The following is an 18,105-nucleotide window of genomic DNA, read 5'->3' as shown; positions in this document are numbered from 1 at the left end:
CAATTATACAAACATTGAAAACACATGACATTATCCTTAGTTCCTTATTATAGAAATTAATATACGTTTAATTCAATATTTCAAGGAAACATAAAAAGAACGTTAAAAAGTTTTTAAAATATTAAAAAAAAGACAATTTGTTTTCGCGTTTGTCAAGGATAAAGAGTGTCGGTTAGTTTAATTCGTTACAAAAACGTTTTTTTTAAAAACTACTTAAAACAATTTCTGGGAGATCTACCCAAAGGTGTAGACTCAATTAAATCAATAAATTTATAAAAAAAACTTGAAGCGTAATTCAAGGATGACAAGTCCAGATTCACAACGGTACCCTTGAAACCATTATCTAATCAAGAATGCAGAAGATATTAACGTTTTCATACCTTGAACAGTGGTCAATAGTGATAATTCTTAAATGTTTAAATGCAGTAGTAGTAGAAATGTAGAGAAATCACAATTAATTGAAAATAATTAGTTTTCAAAAATTATAAACATTGATATATATTTCTTACTTAATCAGACAACTCTTTTTATGGGTACCTTTGTAAATCGGGCATTGCCATCTTGACATGAAGGGTCACTTGAAATTATACTTACAGTCCCTTTAAGCAAGTTTCAATTAAAATAAGGTGGACTTTTCCTCTTAATGCCCTGTTGCTAGGTTGATAAGCCAAGCTGCAGAGCGTCGCATTCCCATATCGTATTTTTTTGTTTAAAGTTTACGTAAGAATATTTAAGAAATCTGTATATTTTGCTTGATAATTTGTGTATTATTCTTTATACTCTGTGAGGAATGGGAGCTATTCTGTGTGTTTAAAGGGTGGGGGCAGTGTTCAGATCTTTCCAGCCTGTAACAGGAAGTTGAAGGTTCAAAATTTCGCCGCTAGAGGTCTCGAGTTACAATTTTCCAAACATTGAAAACACATGACATAATCCTTAGTTCCTTATCATAGACATTAATATACGTTTAATTGAATATTTGAAGAAGACCTGAAAAGAACTTGACGAAATTTTGAAACTAATATAGCGAGTCAATTTATTTTCGGGTAAGTCAAGGATAAGCTGTGTCGGTTAGATTACTACATTACAATTAGATACTTTTAATACCTATTTCTGGGAGATCTGCCATATTGTGCGGACTTAATTAAAACTTTACATTTATTGCCTCCCCCCCTCTTGGACAGTGGTCAATAGTGATTATTCTTAAATGTTTAACTGCAGTAGTACAGTAGAAATGCGCAAGTCCTTTTTGTAGAGAAATCACAATAAATTGAAAATAATTAGTTTTCAAAAACATAGATATATTTCATACTTGATATTTCATACTTAAAGGGTACCGTTGTAAATCGGGCATTGCCATCTTTACATGAAGGGTCACTTGAAATTATAATTACAGTCCCTTTAAGCAAGTGTCAATTAAAATAGAGTGGACTATTCCTCTTAATGCTCTGTTGCTAGGTTGATAAGCCAAGCTGTTCTGTGCTTCGCGGTCATCTCTTTACTTGATGGAGGAACATTCACTAGTAGCAGGTAAAAAACGAAAAAAATTAACAATTAGAAGGTTTGATTTGCTGTTTTTCAACAAAAAAAATTATGCAAAATTATTTGGCACCAAAAAAAGTTTCCAGTCGTAATTGATACAGAGTTCCCTGCAAAGGATGATACAGGGTGTCCAACGAAACATATAACAAGATAGCTTGAAGATCGTCTTTGGTCTTTGATATAATTTACGCTTTTTATTCATAAACCCAATTTTAGAAGTAAAGTTCTATGGTTAATAATTACAAAATATCCCTAATCTTGTTGTGCTCTCCATATTACCGGAGAAATGTAGAATTTTGTTCAAATTTCGACAAATTTTGTTTTATTCAATAAAATTGAAATCTGAACGAAACTCTTAATATCTCCGGTGTAGCGTTAAATCCAGACCTGGCGTTATATTTGGTCTGGGTGAGTGTTACATGTGAAATCCATGTACAAAATTGATAGAACTTTCCTTGCATTATACATTNGGGACAATTAAATAAAATAAAGACATTCTTTACGAAGTTTTTGTGAAAAAACCCGCGCATTTTAATCTTATAAGACGATAAGATTATGTATAACGACTTTTTTGTAAATAACCACGGGTTCCTGCATGTCCAAAATTGGTCTTACAACAAAAATTTCTTTCCTGTAAAGTAGAGTTGTAAATAAATAATTAATATCCTAGTCTCCTCCCTCCCCTTTACCTAACCACCCGTCCTCTCTTTGTTGGTTAAAATTTACAGAAGAGAAAAGTTAACAATTTTTTACAATTTTAACATGAACTTCATAAGTGTGCACTGAGAGCACTGTGCAGTGTGTGTTTGTTTGTGTGTGTGTGTGTCATGGTGAAGGGGTGAGCTATGTTTACTGGTGCAATTGCAATTATCGGAATTTTTGGAGATTGATGGTTAATTCTTCAATTTTTCAACAAGACATTAGTTTCGGGTTGAAAATGTAATGTACTTCTAATGATACAGACAATTCAGAATTTCCTTTTTCAACAAAATTATTTTTTTTTCAAAAAGAATACCCTTTTTTCTTCTTCTTGCAATGTAAAATCACTCAGACTCCTCCCCCCCTCCATCCATTTTTTCTTCCCATGCCCCTATCCTCTCTCCTCACCCCCCGGCCTCCTTGGTCGAAACAAGTGACGTCACATTGAATTAAAAATTTAACAATTTAATCCTTTTTGATTTTCCTACTCTCACCATTTTTATTCAGAACAAAATTTGCTAAAAAAAAAACGTTTTCTTGAAAAAGTTTGAAATTGCAACGAATTTATATAAATTAGAATATTTGTTTTTGTTATATGTAAAAAGATGGACGATTCACAACATTTGGTAACCTTTGATGATGATCATCTAAAAAAAAACATTTTGTCAGTTTCCTACCTTGTCTTTGCTGCATCAATTCCAATAATTTTTGCTTTGTCAAAGTTGTGAATCTGAGAAACTTGAATTTATGTCTACACTCCACAATTTTTAAACATATATTTTTCTTCAGTTTTAGGATTGCAAAATAGAGTGATTACCTACCTACCTACCTACCTACCTACCTACCTACCTACCTACCTACCTACCTACCTACCTAGGAACACCGAAAAAGCTGAGGTTGACCCTACTGCTGGTTCTAACCTTGAACCAAATGGATCTTTAGTCTGTAAACAGCCTGGCTTTGAAGAACTCTTACGGTAGGCACAATATTTTTATACATTAGTTGCAACTGTTCACTACAATATGTACATATTGTACATACCGGAAATATAAAACAGTATTGTTCATCTCTGGATTATAATATTTACTTTATACATTCATATAGTTTTTTTCTTTAACTTAGAATTCTTAGACCATGACCATGTGTATCCTGTATATATGAGTGTGTATCCTGTATATCTGTGTGTGTATCCTGTATATATGTGTGTGTATCCTGTATATATGTGTGTGTATCCTGTATATATGAGTGTGTATCCTGTATATGAGTGTTTATCCTGTATATCTGTGTTTGTATCCTGTATATATGTGTGTGTATCCTGTATATATGTGTGTGTATCCTGTATATATGTGTGTATCCTGTATATATGTGTGTGTATCCTGTATATATGAGTGTGTATCCTGTATATATGAGTGTGTATCCTGTATATATGTGGGTGTATCCTGTATATATGTGTGTGTATCCTGTATATCTGTGTGTGTATCCTGTATATATGTGTGTGTATCCTGTATCCTATCAACTGTATGGAGGATGGATGGAGTCTGATTTACCGTATTCCGTAGTTTAGTCTCTATTGGTTTCCCTTAAACTCACATGCTCTCATTCACTCTATACATTGTAAATATGTTGTTAGCTAAGTAACAGCACTATGATAAGAATATATTGAATATGTTTCACAAGTAAACAAAGTATTATAACTAGCAAATATATTATTAATTATATGTAGTAATGAAATGGTCATAATTATGAAATAGAAAATCCACAGTTGTACATTTTAATCGTGGTTATTTAAGAGGGGGGAAATAACATTGTAGTTTATCTTTAAATTAAGGAAATGCTGTTGAATAAATTTAAAACAAATAAATAACTTTGTGGCGTTTGCTACTTCCACTCTTGCTAGGGGAGGGGGGGGGGGGCCACACCCGTTTGACCCCCAAATTACGTTACGAAATGGTATTTACACCATGCGCTTACCCCTATAGCCTCCGACCCACACCCATTTTCCCTTCCAGCAAAAAGTCTGTACATTTGTATGCTGAATATTGATGAATACAGCATTAATAAGGATATAAGTGCACATGTTTTTCTTTTAAGTTGTTGTCACCTGTGATTATTTGTGTGATTCAGGAAGTCACATAGAAAGATGCTATGTGGATACATGCTGTGTATCTATTATGCAGTATTGTTATAATATCAAATATTGTATTATCCCAGAATCTTTGCATAAAATTTCGGTAACTTGGATCTTCAACTTTTTGCTTTACTGGATCCAGAGTTGGGAACTCATGCATTATGGATATCGAGATCAACGCCTGATCTTAATTTCTTCTATATCTACAGATTAATTTATCCATATTTCAATATCCACTGCATGCCAATCATACCCAGTCAGGGGTCGAGGGGAGCTATGATCAGGGAAAGAATAACTAAAAACTAAAATGAAGAGAAGAAAGGGAAAAGGGTTTTTTAGAGATTCTCAAACTAAAAGTGTCCACAGTGGATAATTAGATCAAATTATCTGGATTTTGAGTTTCCAATACAAAGTTTCCAGCTGACATCCATGTGACAAAAAAAACTTTTTTTTATTTTCTATGAATCTTAGTTTTCCCAAAATCTCTTATATCTTTAGCTTAAGCCTTAACTGAACAAACAAAAATATATATAATGAATTAAAAAAAGCTGAAAGTACTATGGGATTTCAAGCAATACCCCTAACTAACAAATGTTAAGTTCTCTCAATTACATAGTTTTTCCCTCTCTCTACAAACCTTTCAAGTTTTTACTTTAATCTAAACCAGACCCTCTAACCTTTGCTGGCCGTGGTGGATGGAGGGAAGAAGTGGAAAAATTGATTTTTTATAATTTTTTTACTTCAGAAAATCTGACAAAGCCAAATTTATATAACAATTGTAGGGTTACACTTATAGCTTGACGCAGTAATAAATTAAAATGAAATAAAGCCCATAAGAGAATTCCATTAGGGGGTAAAAGTTATCCTCAATAGACAATTTGTTCTCTCTTTGAACGCCATTTTTAAAATTGTATCCCTAAATTTGTTCTTTTTGGAATCTTCAGATAATTGATTTCAGGTCAAAATAAAAAATTAAAAAGTGGTAATATAGGAGTCAATAAAAGGAAGTCTCAATTTATGATTTTTCAAAATCATTAACTCCTCAGCCTCCAATGCTCTCCCTATTAAGAAATAAATGTTTCAAAATTTGAATTTGATACAAATTGGCAATTATATCCCCCTTCCTCAATAATAATATTTAGATTTTTTAAAACAATATCTTCTCAGAAGGTAACTAACATTCTTATTCTTTTTTAAATTCTCGTTTCATTTGAAAAATTTAATATTTAATCTCTTATTACTCTGTATTTACCTGTAATTTGGAGGTAAAGAAATTCTAGTGAAATACTTGAAGAGGAGGAGGAAAGTTTGAACAGATTAAACAAAACTTTTTTAGCCTTTCCCCACACACACACACCCACACTCACACAACATACACGGGTATTGTTTTTAGTTTGTCATAAACCAGTCCCCTGCAACTCTTTTTACAAAAGTATTTTTTTTTTACTTTACTAACATTTTTTTAAAAAGATGATTGTATTAATTTTAGAGAATTTTAAATGTACACCCCGGATAACAGTAGGCTTTCAAGATTAAAATTCTAACTTAATTCTATTCATTATTTTTTTTAATATTTGGGAATTTTGGTTTTCTACTTAGTTTTTCTGTAATAATTGTTTAAAAATAAAGATGGGTCAAAATAGATATTCACAAGATAATTCTATGAAATATTTTTGCTAACAGGACTCTTAGCATAATTAATTGTCTATCTATTCAAGGATAGCAATGCTTGATTCTCAATGATATCTTTAAGAGCTTTGTTAATTAGATATGAATATTTATAATTTTGAAAACTGTTCATTTTCATCTGGGGTTCCTTGTGAATTCCTACTGCATGAAAACATATTGAAATTATCAGAAATATACACTTTTTAAACCTTAAAATGAAGGGTTCATGGGTACGATTGTGATACAGGCATTTCTATCTTTGTATTGAAGATATCAAATTACTCTTACAGTCTTTAAGTCTTTAAGTCAATGTTTGCAAAGAACATTCATATTTGAACTGTTTTTTTTGTGTGCATAGAAATTGGATTAGAATGTCTAGAAATATTATACTCTGGGGAAGATAGATTATCAGTAACTCACTTACTCTTATATACTAACATCAATAGAATATTTAAGATTATCTTTTAGCCCTCCTTTTTACCATTTAGAAAAGAAAATTACACAATTTACATTTTTTCACAATGTTTTTTGATTTAAAATTTTTTAAAAAATCTATTTGTGCTCTTTACACATGACTCTTGTCATTTTTTTTCATAGGAATAAATCAAATAATTTTTTTTAGATATTCTAATTTTAACACCTATTTATTATTGGATTATAATGTAAATCAGATTATTGATTAAGGCCAATACAACAAATTAGGGACAACAATGTGTGGCTGTTGAGATTAATTATACACAGTAGACGTCATTCACACAGCAAAGAAAGACATTGGTATGCAGTGTGAGTTCCTTTCTAAGAACCAAAAATCCTAATAGTCTTGGTCAAGCTTAAAGATCTTTTCTTGTATTAAGGATATGCCCGCATCAATATTTATCTTTAAGAACCATCCAAGCAAATATCTGCATTAAGTTAAATGGTAGTTAAAAATATAGCTAGGAAGTTGTTACTTTTAAAGACAGAGTATATAAATACTTAATCAAATACACTCGCAAAACTTAAAGTTAAATTAAAGTTTTCCAGAACTAAAATGAGTTAAACGTTTAGTTGGAGGGATATTCTGTGTGAAGCGACCTTATCTACAATGTAAAAAAATTTAGAAAATAAGCATAAAGTGACGAACAAAGACCAGAAATGGATGAATTTAACACTGATACGGAGGTTCCAGCTTCACCTAAATTCTCTTATAACCAGAGTCTAATGTCTGATGGCATAATTAGTTCTGCTGACTACACAACAGTACACAGTTCCCCTCTACTATGTGCTTCAACCCCAGATACTACAGATCTAAATATTATAAGAACAGTTCGATTAAGAAATCCATTGCGCCGCCAGTACAGTATATCTTCATCTAAGGAAATCATACCTTTTAAAATTTCTAACACTTTGAGCTGCAGAAGGCTTAGCCATGTTATTTCTATGCAAATTAAGATTTATTACTGATTATTGATGGACATTCTTAAAGAAAATTTTTAGTTATTTTTATCAAGATTAATTTTAACTGATTGTAATGAGTTTGTATATTGCACAGTCATACTATAAATCATATTAATTAAAATGTTTTAATGAAGTGTAAACTTTCAAATGGACAGAATAAATTTAAACATAATAAAATTAGTCATTTCCTCTAAGCTTTAATTGGTTTTAAGATTTTTTGAATGGTTATTTATTTTATCTTAACATTGAAATCAGAATGCAAAATTCTAAGGAAAGATTTTGAACTAGGATAATGTTTCAAGCCTTAACTCAACTACAACCTCTTCTAGTAACAGTCCTGAACTTCACACTTTCAGAAGTAATTCAAGAATTAGCAGCAATATATCTAAATCTTGCCGCCTTGAGTCTAGTAAATCTAAATCTCTAGATTTATTTGACCGACCAAATCAAAGGAAACATTCTTTTCAAATATCTATCTATTAAGTGTTTATCTTTGTCGTCTGTTTGCAAGGTTTTATATGCAACAGTGTCCGAATTTAAAGTATTTGAGCACAACTTAAATCTGCCAAACACCGGTTTCAATTGAGCGCCGGCTTAAATCTTGAAAAAATGAATACAATTTTAAGTGGGATTAAAACCATATTTAAGCCACAGCTTAAATTTAAGCCCTTGCTCAAATTCTTTAAATTCAGTCTCAGGTTGTTTTTTTGAACCTCATTAAAAAGCGTATAAGCTCATTGCTATCATTTAGATTAGCTTCTTAAATTTGTTTTATGAAATTGAAAATTTTGTTGGTCTGAAGAGAGGACCTGGCCAGATTTACTTCCTTATCAAGTATACCTGAAAATCGTAGAATCTCAGATTGGGTGGAGCAACTTCAGGAAAGAAATTTTCTAAAACTATAAAGCTTAATTGCTTGGAAAGTTTGACACAGTGCTTAGGATCCGGATTTGCAACATTTTGACTGCCAGAATTGGGATCCAGATCTGCAAAAATATGGAGATCCAAAGATCAGGATCCAAGGGGCAAAATATCATCAAAATACTGCAAGAGAAAAATGCTTTTAAGAAATCTTTAAGTCTTAACATAATCTGAAACATTTTGGCTTTCTGGATCAGGATCCAGATTCACTAAAATATGCAGATCCACAGATAGGGATACAAGGGATATAAGGATATCAACAAAAACTGTAAAAGAAACTTTGTGCTCTTTAAACATAAATCTAAATTGCTAAAAAAAGAGACATTATAAAAAATGTCCTTATCTCCTGAGTAGTTCACCAAGATTAAGCGTGAAAATAAGTGTTAAATAATCTGAATTCTTTTTTTAAAAACTCAATCAAACAAGATTATTTTTATTAAAGTAGGAAGTTAGGGAATATATTGACCAAAATTTAAAATTGGGTTTTCTGAAATATAAAGTTTTCTTATAAAGGAAGAGGAGATTCTTTTAGAAGTACAGCATAGATCTCCTGTGTCTTTAGACAATGGATATAGGCCTGTTCAAGTGTCTTCAATTAGCAACTTTGAGGAAGTTCCAAATGATCCAGCCTCAGTAGATGCTACAAATCAAACAGACAATTATTCCACAATGAACTGGTTGGACTCTGATATAGAAGAGACAGCAATTACTGGAGAGACTAGATCAAGCCTAGATTATGTTCATACTTCTCAATTTCAAGTTGAACAGGGTTTCTTGGATTACCAAGACATTTTAGAAGTTGATACAAATTCAGAAAATTCTCTTGCTGATCTAAGCTGCAACCGAAAGAAAGGTCAAGGTTCTAAATAATTCATAATTCATGTTAAACTTGACTTTTCAACAACATAATTAAACATTATTAAATTGGGATTAGTTTCTTTGTTACAAGGTGAGGGACCATTTCAAAATTAACACAATGTCTTGATTTTTTCATTTAAGATCACAGTTAAGCTCATTTTACTTCCAATAGTTGGGCTTTGCACAAAAGTCTGTTTAGTATTTACTCAGAAACTATTGGAGAAAGAGAATGCATATTCTAAGACCCAGTTAAAAAATTTGTATTCACTTGATTTCTCTTAATATTGAATTTGTTTTTTCATTAACATCATAATTTGAATTATTTACACAGAGGGAAATCCTGAAGAGAACCTGCCTAACAGCTATCAGAGAAGAAAATGCTCAAATCTACTTTCAGAAGAAAATCATCAAGTAGAAGAAAAGGATCAATTGGAACATAATACTTCGTCTAGTTTGGTTATGGAAACCTCTAAAAATCAAAGAACTATACTTGATGAGACCAAAAACATGATATATCTCTTACTTAAATTGCTTTTGCTCTACACAGTCTTTGTGTTGATAATTTTTCACTTTCTTGTCCCTCTGTAAAATTTAAACATAGAATCAAATGTTCTTTCATAGAATACAATTTATATGGGTGTACATTTTCATAGAGAGATTTTTTAGTGAATATTAGATCACCTGAGATGAACTAATTATCATTTACTCCACTGTCCACACTTGACACTTTTGTCAACCTTTTAAATTTTTTTCTGTAAAATGTTGTAACATGAAGTCTCTATGATTAAGATATCTTAATGATTTAAATTAGAAATATGTTGACTATAACGTTTTTTTTTGAACCAATCAATTCACAACAATTCAAATTATTTGTTTTAAATTAGATATTTATTTTGAATTTTGTATATTTTTCATACATATAAGGTGAGTCAAAAAAGTGTGATTAGCGGCGCCTGTTACAAAATTGTTCCTTTTTTGTGAAACTCTCCTGTACGGTGTTTTTCAATATATTTTGGAAATTTTTTGAAAAGTTATTTTTCAATGGATCTTCAGGTTTCAACTTAACATCATATATTTCTAACTTTAGAATATATCTGAAGGAATAGGGTTTCTTCTTTTTAATTTGAATGATTTAGAACTATTCATAAGAAATATTTATTCTTCTTTAATTTCTTCTTTATTTTCTTAATCATGAAGTTCAACTAAAAAAAAAACAATATTTACAAAATTATAATATATACATACATTTGTTAAGGATAATCTATATTCAAAATATATTTTGAAATAAACTATTATCTTCTTATTATTTTTTAGAAATTTACTTACATCAGTTGGACAAATTCTATCTTTTTATTCTTTCCTATCCATTCTCTTCAGTCCTAAATTCACATTCATTTTGGATAAACAAATAAACAAATTTGATAAATCAATTTTCTTTGAATGTTTACTTTTGATTAACTTTTCTTTAAATCCAAATAAAATGCCTGATGTTTCCATTCTAACTTTTTAACTCCTACTGGCCTAACTATCTGTGCATTTCTACCTGTGCACTGTGCAGTGAGCATAAACTTTCAAATCTTACAAACTATAAATATACATAAAACATGAGGAAATAAATCACAATATTATTTTAATACAATATACTAAGAAGAAAGGAACTAGAAGATTTAAAGAACTTTTCCTTAAAAATAAGACAAGAACTGAAAAATGCAAATTTTCTTTTTACAATTTTGCAAATTTTCTGTGATTCTGTGATTCAATCTTTATGAAATTTTAGAATCTGTTAAAAATAATAAATATATTTTTGCTTTTCTAAACTCTTGATTTTGAGTGTAAAAAGAGTTTGCATATTTTTTTGTACCTTAGGAACATAAAAAAAAATTAAAAATTTTCAAAAAAATATTGAAACAACATTTTTTTTGACTCACCCTACATTACACAAATTTGTTGACAAATTTTAATTTCAATTGAGTTTTAGTTCTTCTATGGATATACTGGTGAAACAAATTCTACATTTATATTTCCATTGTTTAAGTTTGTAATCCCAGTTGTTTCTCTTAAATAAATTGTCCATCTATTACAACTGTTTTGAATATAAATTCGATACTATACTATGAGAGAAAGCCAAAACATAATGAAAGTGTTTGTTTCATATTTGTTTTATTATTATGTAGTTTACAATCAACTTACCTGCAATTCTGTTTATATTTGACTTTCATTAGATAAGATTACTATATGTTTGTTGTACTTTGGTGAGAATGCTGCACTGTTGTGTATTTTTTTAATGGTTTTTCATGAAAATATTCACCCCTGTAATACTGTAGAATGATCCATCAAGCATCTACATTCTACATGAATAGGATTCAATGATAAATTGATTGATTAATAAATCTCGTATTCATTATATTTATGCTAAGCTTTAGAAATGTTATTGTAGACAACTTGCAATCAAATAGTTAGTAAATTGAACCAGAGACTGAAAAAAAGAAAAGATAAAACATGAACCAAAAATTTCCTAGAGAACTCATCAAAGTAATAATGTCATAAATGGTAAATCTATAGAGTAGGCAAAAATAATACGCAATTCCAGTGCTTAGGGTCCATTCAATTTTGATGCGTTTGCAGATCTGCACTGGAAAAAAATGGATCTGGATTCCGATCCAGGCCATTTCTTTAAAATTTACTGAATATTTTTAACAAAAAATAATTTTCAAATTATTTTTTTATTTATTTCCTTTATTTTTATCCTAAAATTTGATGAACCATTCTGAAATGTAGAAATATTTATTATCTCTCTGTTTTCAAACATTCAGATTTGGTTTTTAGGAGTAAAAAAGTATTTTTTGCAGTTTTTGATTGATATTTTACTCCTTGGATCCAGATCCATGGATCTGCATCCGGAAGAACCGGATCCAGGAAGCCTAAATCTTGCTAATCCAAGTGTTCCGGATCCTAAGCACTGAACAATGGAATGTGAAATTTAAAATCTAATGTCAATAAAAATGATAACATGACTACTAAACTCGGGATATAATCAACCACATTGTCTACTTTTAAGCATTTTATACATTTTACAATAAAAAATAAGTCAGAAAAGGATTATCGACAAAATTTCAAGTGACCCCCACTTGGATGCCTGATTTTCAACAGTACCATATCAACCTTTAAATGGAGTGATGTTAAATTTAATCAGGGGGGTTTTTAGATTCAATATTTTATGTGGGACCCTATTAAACATTAAAATTGTGGGGATGTCATTGTTTTCATATCCAAAGATTTTCAATTTAAATGACTTGCAAAATTATGGAACAAATGGGGGACAGTGCTTCCTACACCTGGTGGTTTTTTTTTGGTTTTTTTGCAGTTTCCATTTCATTTTGTTCATTATAAAACTATAGTAGCAGAGACAAGGAAGGAAGTGAACAAAATTTTGCCTACATTTAAGTTCAATTTACATAAAATTTTGAAAATTCAGGAATTTCTTTAGAAAATCTTCAGATTTTTTTGGGGGGTTTTGTTTAACAATGTATTCAAAGAGAAAGTATTCACAATTGAAATAGAAGCACCTATTCCTATCTTTTGATTTAAAGGATCAAAGGGCACCAATGTCATTGGGACATGATTCTCTTAACATTGAGGGTCACATGAAATTACATGAAATTCTGGAAATATTTACAAAAATATCTTGACCCCAGGTAGGAAACTTGGTTTTCCTAATGAGGTGAAAGGGTGGTTGATTTAGGAGATTTAGAGAATGTTGACTCCTAATCTATTTGGGAGTTGAAAATATTATTAATAGGAAGACACCAGGTTGGCATCCAAGAAGATATATTTGGAACTGGATTTGCCTAGTTGAACTACCTCTCTGTTTTTTCATTTTACAATTTCAGAAAATAAAAAAATACACATTTATTTTGTGCTGCAAAGAGCATAACACAGACGCTGTAGATAAAGTCCAATTAAAATATCAATATTAAGGTTTTGTTTAGAAATGTGAAAAATATCTGTGACGCCAGTGCCTACACCTCCAAAAGAAATTCCGGTGAAAGTCGGATCAAAAAACTTAAGAAAGAAATATCTGAAGACAAGGAGAAGAAGATCCTTATTGAGGAAAAGGGACAAGATGCTTCTACCATTAAAAATAAGGAAGCAGATAAGTCAGACAATGATTCTGGAAAGATGATGGAAGGAGAGGTCCCAAATGATGTGCTGGAGAAAGACAGTATCTTGAATGTAGATCCAGGGATGCAGGTAATCCACTTAAATTGTTGTTTAGTCCATGGGGATTTTCCAGTTTGCATTGTGATGCACTACACCCTAATATTTGATATCCTTTCATATCATTTTACTATTAGGAATTTTGTTTTGTCATAAGGTTTTGGCAGATTAAGGTTATTAATTTTGAATATCTCTAATGGACTCACCAAGGGTAAGAAGTCCTGAAAATAGATTCTAGGCCATTATTAGATCCTAAAAGCTACAATTAACGTGTGATTACACTTCAGATGATAATGCAAACATCTTATTCCCTCCATTAAGTAGTTCTGAGGTCTGAGCTGGGAACTTTAGAATGGTGTATATTGAGATCAATGTTTGATCCTCTCTTTTTCTTAATCTATAGACTAACCGTATCTTGTACTTGTATCCTGAAAAGTGTAAAAAATCAGAGTAGCATATCAGAAGCTGGGAAATTTTAAATTTTAAAATATTAATATACAGAAACGAGAGGGACTCTCTCTAATTTTGAAAAACCAGTTTTTGATTTTTCTGTACTATATCCAAAAAAGAGTGGATTAATCAAGAAATTATAAGTGTCCACATTTGATATTGGCACTAAGCAGTCGGGATTAAAGGTATGCCATTCTAAAGTTCCCAGCTCTGATTAAATATAATGATTTTTACACATTAATTGATGATGAAAAAAACTGATAATATTTGTAAAATGTTCAGAAAGTGTAATGTTAAGTGACCCTCCATGCAAAGATGGAAATTCTTGATTTGTAAGAGTACCCCCCTGAAACCTTAATCTGGCCAAAAATGTGGAAGCGTTTTGTTCTATTACAAAGTGTTAATTTCTGTAAAAAGAAAACAAAAAAACATGTATCTCCAATTTATACTTATTCAGAAAAGTTAGGGGCTATTGAAAATCGGGCATTCCCATCTTTGCATGAAAGGCAACATAAAATTACGCTTCATAAGTCCAAAAATGTTTCACCCTGTTAAAAACCCTCCATTTGCAGTTGTAACGGGGGGGGGGGTGGATCTCAGACTCAAGTACACCCCCTGCAGTTATTCTAGGAGTAATACAAATTATGTTTGTTTCCATCAAAAAAACAAATGTTTTTCTATCCTTAGGAGGTTAAGGATGATGTGGTTAAACCCTATGTTGTTGTGGCTGTACCACATCTCCCACCACAGGTTAATTATTTATTTAAAACTAAGAGCCTCATTTGTTACCCCACCCTTTAGCACCCCAATTAGTAAACGAGATAGTAGCCTCGGGTTAGGGGGCCTGTTAGGATCGTAAACTGGTTAATACGACCTGGGATAGGCCACATGCTGTAAATCTTATTATTTAGCACAGGCTGTTACCCCAGCCCGCCTAGTCCTTTTACAGGCTTAGTATGTAAATTGAACGTTAAAAGTCTCATGTCCAATTCTTTCCAACTGCTGAGACCCAGGTCCACAGGTTCCACAGGTCCATACTTGTAACGGTTGTGTGACAGTACTTCCCACACCTGGTGGCGGTCTGGGGTAAATATTGGGATCTCTTGAAGATTCCATGTTTGTTTGTTCCTACTCAACAATAAATTAATTTATTTGATACCAAAGATTGTTCTGTTTCCATTGATTAATTTCTTAAAAATAATAGGTAAAATTTTACAATTTTACAATTTTAATACTAACTGTGTAATGTCTATATCGGTTTATTTGACATAAAAATATTCAAATAAATGAAGAAAGGCTCAGTTTTACTTTTTAAAAATTAATTTGCTTTTATGATTTTTATAATTAGGGAAAACAGGAGCAACTAAAAGAGCAGCTAAAATCTGTAGTTAATCAAGACAAGCAGCAACTAGTGAATCTTACTGTTGAGCAGCAAAGCCTAAAAGAACAGCATTTTCCGGCAAATACGTCAGAAAAAGGTTTGTTGAACTCAAAGTGACTGCAGACTTAATTTTAAGTAACCCTCTTCTTACCGATTTACACTTTATATCATTATTCTATAAACCTTTGTGCTGTAATCCTTATTGTTCTCTCGAAAAGTTTAAGTTTACAATAGTACACAATGTTTAAGGTGGTTTTTTAAAAATTTGAATGAAAATGATTGTTTTCTATGATTCCCAGAAAATAGATAATATTTAATAACATTCGGCCAGTTTAGAAAGTGTGGGATATTATTTTTTTTGCACAACAAGTTGTTAATGGAGCAATTTAGAGGGAGATTTGACCTGGTCAAAAACTAGAGGAAAATAAATAATAACTATTTAATTCAGCCGTACATTGGCATTTGTATGCCACCTTGAATTTGAATTTAAAATGATTCTGAAATATAACCAATAAATCCGAAGCTTTGAAAGAAACTCCGCAAACCAGATATAATTCTGTGCACATGGAAACCATGAGCTGAACAGATATAGAAAATCTAATAGATTGGATTGAGATCTACACAACCTGGTCAAGAAGTCTTGGCAGCAAATTAAGAAGTTTCACAATTGTTACAAATTTAAAGATCTGGCTGCCCATTTTAGTCATATTTCAACCATAATTTTGAGTACCTTATTTTAATCGCGGTTTGCAAATTGTTATTTCTTTGACTCAAACCAATTTATTTATCTATATCAGCTACAGGGTGTCCCATGAAACACGACAAGTGGTAAATAGTTTTAAATGTCTTATTCCAATAACTAAATCAGATTTAAAGACTTGTTGCAGTTTTTTAAGTTAAAACATCTTTTACTCAAATATATTTTACTTTAAAAATCAATTTTACTATCACTTCGCTAATGAGAGGGCACTTGAAATTATGTCCAAGGTCTCTTAAAAATAATATTTTGTCTTAATTTTTTAATTTTTTTGTTATTTCCTAGAAATCCAAACGGAAGATCTGACTCAAGGGGGAGATCTTGGAACCACTGAAAATTCAGGTTAATATTTGAAACATTATTTCCATTTTTTTCTTATTAGCATTATCAATACTTTGCTGTTTCAAATTAAGTTTAATTAACTATTTGATGAAAAATGTCAAATTAAACTTTTGTATAAATTGGACACAGTTTTATATCAATTTCTCGAGACAATAACATCAGATATAACGTTCATGGGTCGCGATCAATTCCTAAAGTGATTAGGTTTCAGCCTAAACCCCCTTTAATTTTTCCTTTACATCCATCCTTTAACTCATAAATCCATTCATTAACTCATTAATCCATTCATTATTTCATTAAGCCATTCATTAACTCATTAATCCATTCATTAACTCATTAATCCATTCATTAACTCATTAATTTATCCATTAACTCATTAATCCATTCATTAACTCATTAATCCATTCATTAACTCATTAATCCATTCACTATTTCATTAATCCATTCATTAACTAATTAATCCATTCATGAACTCATTAATCCATGCATCAATTCATTAATCCATTCATTGACTCATTAGTCCAGTCATGCATAGCTTTATTTGATGATGAATTGTTTAGTTGGTGAAGAATTATTAGAACCAGCCTCTAAAGAAGATGACATTGTCTCATTTAGGTAGAAGAAGACGACTTTTACTTGTTTTCCACATCTTATTTAAGGGCATTTGTTTGGTTACTTTTAATTAAAATAGCGTTGTAAGGAAAAACTAGCCTTATACTTTAATGTCTTTATGATGTAAGATGATATAGGAAGTTATGAAAGGATAATCATGGAGAAAAGATTAAAACAGAAGTTTAAGAAAAGACGACATTTAGTTGATTCCATTATTTTACTGCTGAACTGTGTATTCATCTGGATATCTGTTCTGTTTAGTATAGGTGGGTGTAGCTAAAGGACAGTTTTTAAACATTGTTCAAGAATCTGAGATTCAAATCCCATTTCAAAGTTATAATCTAAAATTCGGTGATGGTGATGGACCAAACCTCTGTAGAGTAAAAAAGTAGATGTTAGTTCCACATTTATGAAAATATATTTCGGTCTGGGTTGACCCTCGTCAGTTCTCACGATATAATAACCATCAAAATCGATAAAAAAAAAATATAACAAATGTTTGTTAAGAATCACAAGAAAATAAACAAACAAAAAAGATTATTCAAAATAAAAATTTGGGCTGTCAAATGGAACTAAGGGAAACGAACTCAGATTATCAGATGGAAAAAAGATAATTTGTAAATATTCACTTTTAAAAAAAATGTTTTAAGACAATTATTATTCCTTGAGATTGTTTCTGTCACAAAGGTTAAAAACAAAGTTATAATCAAATTATGTGATTTAGTCAATGGGCTGAAATGCAGCAAACAGACAATGTCCTTCCAGTTAAAGAACAGGAGAAACAAGATCAATCTCAGGTATACCACTCGATCCTTTTTCACTTTGAATAGGAATCGATCAAGCCCGGATTGGAATCCAGTTCGCAGCTGCATTGTGTGGCGCTGTGGGTTCCCTTGCAAATATCCACTTGATTTGATATAAAATAAAAGATGTTCAAACAACTGTGTGTCACCCCTAAGCTGAAAACTTTAGAATGGGATATCCTTAATCCCGATCGTTTAATTAATCTGGAGATTAATAACAAGAGGAGAACAAGCATTATTTAATCTCGAGATTAAGAAAAAGACTGGATCAAGCATTAATCCAACATTCAAA

General features: G+C 31.0%; 1 protein-coding gene across 1 annotated transcript in view; it reads left to right on the top strand.

Moving 5' to 3' along the window:
* Nucleotides 1-18,105, top strand: part of LOC111714274 (SUN domain-containing ossification factor) — a 31,997-nt gene that overhangs the window by 1,943 nt on the left and 11,949 nt on the right. The window contains exons 2-9 of the mRNA XM_023489339.1: nt 1,456-1,527; nt 3,116-3,214; nt 13,240-13,501; nt 14,606-14,668; nt 15,267-15,396; nt 16,342-16,398; nt 16,959-17,013; nt 17,735-17,807. Of these exons, the coding sequence (XP_023345107.1) occupies nt 1,456-1,527; nt 3,116-3,214; nt 13,240-13,501; nt 14,606-14,668; nt 15,267-15,396; nt 16,342-16,398; nt 16,959-17,013; nt 17,735-17,807 (811 nt within the window). The remainder of the gene's footprint in view (nt 1-1,455; nt 1,528-3,115; nt 3,215-13,239; nt 13,502-14,605; nt 14,669-15,266; nt 15,397-16,341; nt 16,399-16,958; nt 17,014-17,734; nt 17,808-18,105) is intronic.

Source organism: Eurytemora carolleeae, unplaced genomic scaffold (genome assembly GCF_000591075.1).
Source record: "Eurytemora carolleeae unplaced genomic scaffold, Eaff_2.0 scaffold409, whole genome shotgun sequence".
Classification (NCBI taxonomy): Eukaryota; Metazoa; Arthropoda; class Copepoda; order Calanoida; family Temoridae; genus Eurytemora; species Eurytemora carolleeae.
Note: the sequence above shows the minus strand (reverse complement) of the source record. Positions and strands in the feature narration are given on the sequence as shown.